Source organism: Poecilia latipinna, unplaced genomic scaffold, assembly GCF_001443285.1.
Source record: "Poecilia latipinna isolate Pla-1442-1.1 unplaced genomic scaffold, P_latipinna-1.0 Scaffold2409, whole genome shotgun sequence".
Taxonomy (NCBI): domain Eukaryota; kingdom Metazoa; phylum Chordata; class Actinopteri; order Cyprinodontiformes; family Poeciliidae; genus Poecilia; species Poecilia latipinna.
Window position 1 is genome coordinate 80,704 of NW_015115025.1, and position 10,680 is coordinate 91,383.

General features: G+C 38.9%; 1 protein-coding gene across 1 annotated transcript in view; it reads right to left on the reverse strand.

Moving 5' to 3' along the window:
* Positions 1-1,230: 1,230 nt before the first annotated feature.
* LOC106937682 (slit homolog 1 protein-like) overlaps positions 1,231-10,680 on the reverse strand; it is a gene marked incomplete at its 5' end in the record, with an annotated part of 44,486 nt that continues 35,036 nt past the window's right edge. Inside the window, 8 exon segments of the mRNA XM_015019324.1 lie at positions 1,231-2,388; positions 2,933-3,141; positions 3,897-4,021; positions 5,440-5,651; positions 5,753-5,907; positions 8,819-8,949; positions 9,051-9,279; positions 10,267-10,404. Coding sequence (XP_014874810.1) covers positions 2,126-2,388; positions 2,933-3,141; positions 3,897-4,021; positions 5,440-5,651; positions 5,753-5,907; positions 8,819-8,949; positions 9,051-9,279; positions 10,267-10,404 — 1,462 coding nt within the window.

Consider the following 10,680-nt stretch of genomic DNA (forward strand, 5'->3'; position numbering starts at 1 on the left):
CACAAGGACAGAATAATCACCAGCACAACAACGGTTGACAAACCAGGCTGTAAGCAGGTTTATTTCTACTGTAAAGGCAGGCTATGAAAAAAGAAACCTGTGCGTTTAGTTCTTCCCAGTTTCACGTTTCTCTCCCCTGGGAGGTCTGTGCAGAAAATGGGAACCTGGTTCATTTCTTATTCAGCCAGACCAAATGGCTCAGTGCAGAACACATGGACTCGGAATAAAAGACACAGATTTACAGGGTGAGACATTTTTACGCCACTATATCTCCACATAATTGACTGAAGAGTGGAGAGAAAGAGAGAGCGCATGTTTTGAGCAGAAGACAGATGTTGGAAGCATCTCTAGGTAACACGTCGCGTTTTTCCCACAGCGCGTTCTGTCTGATAATTTCACCAAATAATGTGAGGCAGATGCCAGGAATCAGATTTCAGTGTTACATAAACTCCTCTTTTTTCAGATATGTAGGACCACAGGAAACCTGCTGCTGATTAGCATATTCGCTAACATCTTGAAGGGTAACAAGCTGGACACTTGATGCCTGGCGATACTGGAAACAGTCTATAGATCCTCTTACCCAGTGATGGAAATAAATCTAGCAAAGTCTGTGTTTACTGAATGGACCTCAGAACTTAAACTCTCACATATAAATACAGATCTGGAAAAAACGAAGAACTCGTTGCACTGACAACCTCCTGGTTATTCCACCAAACACTGATTTCTGAACTTGTCCTGAGTTAAAATATTAGTATTCATGTTTATAAATGAACATTAACAGTTTTTTTTTTGCATTATTTGAGCTCTGAAAGCACAGCATCTTTTTTTATCTTTTTCTGCAAATACTAAATTTTAACTTCACGGACATGTTGTCAGTAGTTTATAGAATAAAAGAACAAGGTTCATTTCACACAAACATAAACCTACAAACAGTAAAATCAGAAAAACGGATCATCTTAAATGGTCTCTTCATTTTTTCCAGCGCTGCATTTGTTGGTGTGCGACACAAAGGCAGGGGTGTCCAAACTTTAGTCACACGGGCCAAAATCGTCAATCAGAATTAATTTTGACATTTTTAATAAACTGAATTAAACCAAATGATTAAAGTGGATTCTTGCTGCTGTTGGAATGTAAACTACTGCACATCCAAAATGTTTGCCTCATTAAAAGAACTTTTAAAAGTCTCGACTGAAAATAATAAAACATTTTTGTCAACTTTGAGCAATAAAAGCAAGTTTTAGGTTACTTTTATTGAAAAATGCAATATTTGTCCAATAAATTCATTAAAAGCAGATCCAGATGCAAGAAAACCTGCTGAATAAATTTGGTTTTCACAAGAAAATACGAAAATCTAAAAGTACTGAATACTTTTTGTTGCAGCAAACATTTCCTATTGTAAGATTTTAATTTGTCTGGATAATTTTGTCCTGGTTTGAAATAAAAATAAAAAATCTCAACCACCTGTGCTTAGCAATACTCCACTGTACTACAGGGATCAATTGTATCATCTTGGAGTCGTGGGCCAAAAAATCACTACATGGACTGCAAATGAACCGTGGGCCACACTTTGGACACCTCTGCACTAAGGGGTTCTGCAGGTGAGGAGGACGAGGTCGACTTGTCGATGAAGAAACGTCTCAAAACAGCTGGTGAGGCAAATACCGAAAAACAGAAAGCAAGTTTCCTCCTGTGGCGATCGTACCTGGAGCCGGGTTCGGTTCTGGATTGAGACGGTCTACCTGCTGGTTTTGGGTTCTGATTTCAAGCGGTCTACCTGCTGGCGTTGGGTTCTGGGTTTGAGACGGTCTACCTGCTGGCGTTGGGTTCTGGGTTTGAGACGGTCTACCTGCTGGTTTTGGGTTCTGGTTTGGGACGGTCTACCTGCTGGTTTTGGGTTCTGGTTTGAGACGGTCTACCTGCTGGTTTTGGGTTCTGGTTTGAGACGGTCTACCTGCTGGTTTTGGGTTCTGGATTGAGACGGACTACCTGCTGGTTTTGGGTTCTGGTTTGAGACGGTCTACCTCCTGGTTTTGGGTTCTGGTTTGAGACGGTCTACCTGCTGGTTTTGGGTTCTGGTTTGAGACGGTCTACCTGTGGGAAAGTGTTCATCTTCCCTTCCTCAGAGTTACACACAGTCCTTGCAGCCACATTCCACAGGCTTCTCCACATCCTGCGTAAACGAGGTCCCGTCGTCGCATTCGAAGGTGATCCTCCGCCGCCGGACCCTCAGAGGGGCGCAGCAGGAAACGGCAGCGGCTCCCCGCTCGGCTTCAGCCCGGCAGTGACCCCGACAGTCGACCCAGGAGAACGGTTTTGATGTCTGGCAGAGAACGGAGCCGTGCTGCAGCCGGTGGTAGTCTCTGACCGGCTCACCTCGACATGGGGTCTCTGCAGGCGGCAGCACAGCGACACGGTTAGGAAATGCTTTCTAAAACCGGATATAGAAGAGTAACTTTTTGGAAAAAACAAAACGTGATTTTACTATGCTGTACTTTTTACTTTAACTTGAGTAAAATGTCTGGATTTTCTACCCACTGACTGAAAAACAAACATGTTTAATCAAAAATTCACCAGACACTGCTGCAGGTTTTTTTTTTTTAAAGAATCGGATTTAAAAACAATTTTCTTTTTCCTGAGTTTGTTATTTTATGTTACTCAAAGCAATCTAGTTGAGGACCGGATTCTTTACTATTTTTAATATTGCATTGATTAAAAAGTATTAGTTCCCTGGCAGATAAAACAAGACATTTTCCCACATCGTAAGTGAATAAATCTACCAGTGAAAGTTGTATATTTGTCTTGTTTTGTCTGCTACTTTAAAACAAATGTGCATTTCAGTGCATGAAGGAAAATTATAGATCAGTTTGGATGAGGAGTTGAAAAGAATCCTCTAACAGACCAACATTGGTTCTGATCCGTGTGTTATTTTCACCTGTAGCGCAGCTCTCTCCAGTGTATCCCTGGTCGCACACACAGCTCTCTCCGTCCTCCGTCTTTTGACAGCGGCCGTGGAGACACTGCAGCCTCTGGCAGGGGCCGGCGGGCTCCTCCTGCAGGTGGCACAGCGCTCCTCTGAATCCCTTCTCACACTCACAGCGGTAGGTCTGAGCATCCAGCGCCACGCAGGCGCCCTTCACACACCTGGAAGAGGGAGATCAGTGGAGGATTCTCTTTTAAAACGGATAAACATCAATAACACATCGACGTGACATGATGAGTATATGGACATCTGACAAAAAGATCTGAAATTAGGGCTGCAACTAATCGATTATTTAGTAATCAATTATTCTGACAATTAATCGATTAATCAGATAAAAATGTGCACATTCTTCAGAGTTTTTATGAAAACACTTAAGGTTATTTTAACAATATTAGAAATAGAGTAAATGCAAACAAAAATAATTCAATTCCATTTTTAAATAAGAAAATAAATATTTTATTTTCTGAAATGTAATAAAATAGCATTCCTCTATTGAACGCTTTGTAACAAATACTTTAAACATAAGAATGAGAAAAGCTCAGCCCGTAGCCTCAACACATTGTATGGCTGATCTGATTATTATTTGGATAAACTGATCAAAATCTGTGTAGCAGAAAGTGGATTATAGGAGACTTTTTCTTTGTTTAAACAGCATTTGAACCACATAAATCTAAAACTATGCCGCTTGAGGAACTTTGGGTAGAATAAATTTACAGTTAAAGTTTTGTATTTTCTCTTTAATCCAAAATGTATTCATATTTTGTTTAGTTTTGACTTAATTCCTGCTCTGCTTGTGTTGTTTTTTTCAGCAAATGGCCTTTTTTGTGTCTGCATACACCACTTAATCAATTACTAAATTAGTTGATCATTTGAATACTTGATTCAGTCCTATCTGAAATACATGTTAGTGCCTTACTTGTTTCCCTCACATGGGTTGATACCATTCGCCATGGTGACGACGTCGCCTCCACTGAGGCCTACAGTGATTGGCTGGTCACAGTGTTGGCCTGTCCAACCTGGCTGGCAGTGGCACTGGGGGCCCTGTGAGAAAAGACAAATTCACTTCATCAATCATCTGGAAAACAAAGCTTCAGTTTAAAATCGGGCTGCGCAATAAATCAACAATATACTGTATATCACAATGTACATGTATCAATGTCAACCGAAAATACATCTGATAGAATATTCAATAAGTTCTCTAAACTCTGATCCAAAACCACAAAGCATTCTGGGAGATGTAGGCAAAGGAAAGACATTAGCTGCTCAACCTCTCATAGTTAGCTAAGCAAAATTGGTGGGATCATCACTGTATGATGTGGACCATCATTTTCCCTTATGCTAAAAGAAATACTTCCAAGGAGGGTGTTTTTAGTTATTTTTTCTGTTTGTATGTCATTGTAATCGTAAAAACAGTATAAAATGTAAAGAAAATGAGAAGTAAAGATAAAATCGGGAAATAGCCTTGTGCAGTCCCACAAAACCTTTACTTAATCTCATAAAAGACGTGATTATCGTAAAAATAAAGGTCGTTTCTTTGGTCCATGATGATTCCATCATCCAACACTTTGTAGATGTACATTTTAAGAATAAACCAGAAGTATTTCTTCACCGCATGAGCAAAGGAGCCAACTGTACAGATCGAGCTTCCGGAACAAACTACACAGTGACAGCGACTAGCTCACTCACTCTTTGGTTGCCTAGCAACTCACTCATTCTTTGGTCACCTAGCAACAAGCTGTTGAGAAACTTCCACAGCTGCAGTTTAAGTTTCGCCTCTGTGCCTCATAACTGCTTAAAAATAAAAACAACAGCGCGGAGTGAAAACTGTGGATAAAACAGGAAAGGTCACACCACCTGGTGGACAGTATTTTAAATATTTAAAACAAAAAAAATAATCAATAATTATCTACTAACTGATATGAAACCCTTGCATCATGATTTGTGTTGCAGACATTTTATGTTGAATTTTTATAAATCTTAAGTTCTATCAGGTTAGCTTTTGTTTGGGCAGATAGAAAATACTTACGTTATTGTAAAACCAAAATCTGTAATAAATTTTTATATCTGGAATTGTTCAGATTACTTTGGTAACTTTTAGACACTCCCATTAATTTAAGTGATTTCAGTCACTGGAGGGCGTGGTGGAGGTCCTTTGGTTTAGCAAATATCTGGTGTGATGATGGGAGGTTTGTGTAAAATTATATTTTTAACCACTTTTTGAATTTGAAACATCAGATTAGGTTAACTTTCATTTTCAGATAAATTGTAAGAGATTTTTAGTTATCGTTTTATCTATATTTTTGCATATAATTTTTTCAAACCATCAAGTCAGAAGTGTGTGTGAGAACCAAACCACCTATGGCCTTTTTTGGAACTTTTTGGTTTAGGAACTTTGAGTTCCATGACATCTGGTTTAGCACGTTTATGAGGAATACTGTCACAGCTCTGTGTGTTGTTACCTGTGCACTGTTGGGTTGGCATATGCCATGCAGGCAGTAAAGTTTGCGGCAGGGTTGGCAGCCCGGTACAACCCCTGGCTTCATTTGGCTGCGGGTAAAGTCCTGCAGCTCATGGTTTATGTAGAGGTTCCTGATGCAGCCGTGGAAACTGGACGTGTTGAGGCTCTGAGAGGAGAGGCCTCGAGAAGACGGTATAACCTCCTCAGGCATACCTGGCCAGACAAACCACAGCAGCTCTATATGTGGACCTGCACTGGCTTCAGCAGAGATATTTATGTCTGAGCTGAGGCATGAAGCCGCCCACCACTCCTACCTCCCACGTAAAGAGGCGTCTCTCCAGTCAGCGGCTGGCCACGTCCTTGGCTGTCCAGAGTCGTTGGCTCTCCTCCATCCACAGACAGGTTCACCATCTGATTAAAGGTCACCAGCTCAACCGTGTGGAAATTACCATCGTTTACCGTCTCAGAGCTGCAGAGAAAACCAAACATTTATTTTTTTTTCCCCCCAATGTACAACATGATAATCAAAATCATAATCATGCAAATGGTAAAGACATGTAGCTAACAGGAACATTTCAGACCTATCGTTATGATTCTTGTGGTTAATGTCACTTTTCTATAAATATATAGAATCAACATGTAAACAGCTGTAAATAACAGCAGATCAGACCTGTCAGGATTACAGATTTTGCTTGAGCATACATTTTCAATTAATATAACGACAATAATGGCACAACAATGCAAAAACACATTCTGAAAGCTCAGTGAACTTTAAATTCTATCTGACATTTAACACTGGAACTGGACAAGATTTTAAATATCCAAAATAAATAAGCAAAAGAACAGAAACAACAAATAATATTCTTAATTCTTTAAACAAAATTGTCCTTCAAAAAAAAGGGCTATTTGAGACCAAAACACCAGACTGAAAACTTCTATCTTTCAGTTTTTGGCAGAAAGAGAAAGAGAAAAAAAGATAAATATTGCAAATTAAAACTATTGATTACCAGTTTTTTAAATACATTTTTGGTAAGTTCCTGCTCAATAACTCATTGATCATTGTAAAAATGTTTCCTTAGAGACAGGTACAATGTTAAACTTTCCTACTGTGACCAGAGATATTCTGCTTGTACTTTACTGAAAAATAAGTGAGTCCCAGTGTTTGCTCTTCACCATAAAAATGTAGCACAGTCAGACATGAAGCTGGCCTTAAACAGAGTGAAAATCCTCATAATTATGCAATATTGGGAAAAGATAATATTTGTATGAGTTTGATGAAAGCGGAAAAGAGCTACAAAGTCACAGGAAAAAGTCTTTGTTATTGGAACAAGAAGTTCACAACCAAGTCCAGGTTATGCAAAATTCAATTTCTCACACCTCTATAGAAGGAGGATCAGACAAAGACATTCCTGGCTAAAAGGCAAAGAGCTCTCGGGAGAGAACAGAAACAGACGCGGTGATATTAGCATCATTCAGTGGAAATGTTTCTCTATAACTCGATGATCCTAAATGAAAAACCTTTCTAAAAGGACAAGAAAACACGATTGTGAATGTCCTCAAATGATCTGAAAGCGCAATTAGTAAAGCAGATTTTATCCTTGACGCTGCTTTAATAGAATTTATTCTGTATCCTTAGTAAGATTATGAGTGTGAGAATGTGCCAGGTGGACACGTCTCTTCCTCCTCGTCTGAACATATAGGCTCTCCGCATCTGATTGAGTGGTCTCTTTATCTCAAGTGTCTTTGGCAGCATCTGCCATTTTATTCAGATGACAAAGGCTGTGAGTTCATCTGCTCCTCCCCAAGGAACACAGGATTCTTGCTCTAAGCTACAATATATAGATCATGAATCAACACAAAATGAACTGCTCCAAACTGAGATGATGCTTAAAACTCCATATAAATCCTCTAAATGGGCCCAAAATATAACATTCAGCTTTCTTACAATGAGAATATTATCACCAATGTCCTGATTGAAGGTAAATATGCTTAAAGACAATCTAATCTGCTGTTAAAGGTGACCTTGAACAGGTCATAGGTCTACGGGTTACACAAAACATGTTCATTACATCTTTTACACAAAATAATTCTTAGATAATGAGATTTTGGCCGGCTGTGTTCTGCCAATTTTGAGGTGTTTTAGAGAGTCTTGTCACTCTAAATACAAATAATCTGCTGCTGGCCATGCTACCTCACTCTGCATTTACACTCACACATGAAAATGTCTGTAAACAGATTATATAACTGTATGTCTTTGAAAAGCAGAAGTGGAGCCTCCTGCACAATACACAAGAGTGCAGCAATGGTTTCTGGATGGTAAATAAACAATAAAGCACTTGGCTTTTCTAGCAGCCATTGTACAGCGCATACAGTGGTAAAACTAGCTGACCAAACATGCTGGAACTCAGCTAGGGTTGCTAGGTAATGGGAGGTTTTTAAAAGGGCTCATTTTCCAGACACCAAAAAACATGAATTTATTTCCAAAAAGTGTCTGGGTTGTTTTTAAAAGCAGTTGTGACCCAAATGGAAGTATGAAAACAACCAAAATGTGAATTTTGGATAAAAGTCCCCTTTAAGTTTAAACTCCACGACTGTCCAGTCCTCCCAGTGCAGCATTTGGCAGGCCACCCACATGTATTTGGTGACTTCTTTACACATAAAGCAGGTCTTATTTAGATGTGTTTAGCGAAGGTGATATCTATAAGAGACTGCTGGAGAATTTCTTCTCACTTATAATATATTCACTGATTTACAGCAGTACTGTCCTTTACAAGTGTTATCATTGTCCCTTCCTAATGCTATCAATGTCTCTTGTGTTGTTCTATATATTCTATTGGAACTTTTGATAAATATCTTTAGATGCCTTAGAAGTGCCCAAACCTTTGGTAGGTAAAGGTAAGGCTGAAAGGGCCACAAACATTTTAGTATTTTTGTTTTTAATCATAATTACAAAAACTATCTTATGCTTTCATTTTTACCTGAAACTAAACATGATGGCAGTCACATTTCTCCAGGCAAAAGATTGATAACACAAAAAATGTTTTTCAGGTTTGCCAGATTAAAAAAAAAAAGCAAACAACTATATTCTAATTTTTTCAGGTTAATCATATTTTTCTTTTCTTTTTTTGTCTTTTTGGCAACAGGTGCAGTATATAACTAACTCAAATTGTGTCTTTTTTTTGAAAGGCTGCACCTTAACATTGTTTTTAATTCTCTATCCACTTCCTGAACTGGCAAGCCAAATTTAGGCTGTTCTTGAGTTCGGATCAAAGGCCACCCAAAGTCGTTTCCGAGCCACACTTTGGACTCCCTGCCTCATATGGATGGTCACTCAGGGTTGGATTATTGTATTCATCTGTCTGTGTGTTACTTGTACCTACCTGTAAATAGCGGTGGCAGGCTGGTTCCCAGGGTCATAGGTGACCCTTACATGACCCTGATGGAGCTCTACAGCGATCGGCTCATGATCTCCATTATATAGCAAGATGCCATTATCTTCTGCAGTTGACACCTGAAGCAGAAAAGAAGAGAAACGCACCAAAATGTCCATGTGATAGAATGTAAGATGCTAAATATCTGAAGCGTTGTGTTTCCTGACATTGCAGGCTCTACCTGCAACGTGATATTGGACTGAGGCCAGTTTTTCACATCCTGAAGTTCGACGTAAGAATCTCTGTCCACGAAGTTGACGCTAACCAGCTTCTCGCAACTCTGGCCCTCAAAGCCGGGCGGACACTGACAGATTGCGGTCCCCAACTTGTCGTTACAGGGAGCGCCATTCTGACACTTGGCCATCTGGCAGGGTGTCTGCTGAAGATCTGTCACCTCACAAAACTCACCACTGAGGAGCCAAAATACATCAGAAAGATATTTGTTGCAACAGAAAAATATAGTTGGAAAATTAGAAATGTATTTATTAATAAAAAAAAAGCATAAGGGGTTGTGTTACTATTGCTCATAACTGTTGTTTATAAGCTTGTATTCATATCAAGAGATGCTTATTTTGTTATCCAATGCAGACAAAAACCTGAGTTTGACTGAAGGGAAATCTGCGATAATAGTCTTTTAGTATCCTATAATGTTGAAAAATGTAACAATACCAATATGACTTTTACTCAGTTTATTAGATGATGGTACTAATGTGGGTGTAATAATAAATTTATACTCCTACCCAGTCTTCTGAACATGTAAATATAGTTCACTGTTCTCCTTTTGCTGGTTTTTGTTTAAAATGTATTTTCTTCGTATATAACTTTGTTTATTCTTTTATTACACAATGTTCCAACTCAAAGTGTTACTGTTTTTATGCTTTGGGTTAATTGAAAACATTGATTCCAAATAATATAATAAATAGGTTATGTAGCTACTGGAAAAATAATTACATTGTGTTTCAGTTGAAGCGCTGACAAATTAAATTAAATGTTAATTAGAATTTGAGGTTTATTGATCTTTGAGAATTTGTTCTTACATTATTTTTCTAATACCATTATATTATTTCAAAATAGTCTGAAAACAACAATATTACCATTTATTGCAACTTCAGGGATAATTTATTGCCCAGCAAAATTTGTTATTGTTACTGTTAGCTAGTTTGCAATGAACATCTCCAGATGGGACTTTAATAACATAAATCAATTTAAAAGACTATAAAACAGAAAGATAAAATGTCATACAAAACATAAATCCTAAAATTAACTGTAATCATGAATACCATATTTATTTGGAAGATGTCCATACATAATTTAAAAACAAAACAAACATTAATGTTTCCTTGGAACGTTACTGGCTGAGCTTTCATGAGTTCCCCGTCTCCCAGTGCTCCCAGTACCTGAATCCCTGCGGGCAGACGCAGCTGTAACCATCCAGATGGTCGATGCACTGAGCTGAGTTTTGACAGCGGTGATCCGCGCACTCGTTGTAGTCGATGCCGCAGTCCGGTCCCACCCAGCCGGGGATACACACACACCTGGAGAAAAAAACAACAACAAAAAGAACACACACACAGTCATGTTTTTGTGTCTTGTGGGGACTTCATATTGACTTCACTGATTTTCTACAGTTTAACCTTAACCCTAGCGCTGACCATCACAAACCTAACCCCAACCCAAAAACAGCATTTCAATCATGGGAATCAAGAAAATGTCCCCACAAGGAGCAGTGGTCCCCACAACCCCACATTGTAGAGCACATGTGTCAAACTCAAGGCCCGCGGGCCACATGTGGCCCGCCATGTCATTTTATG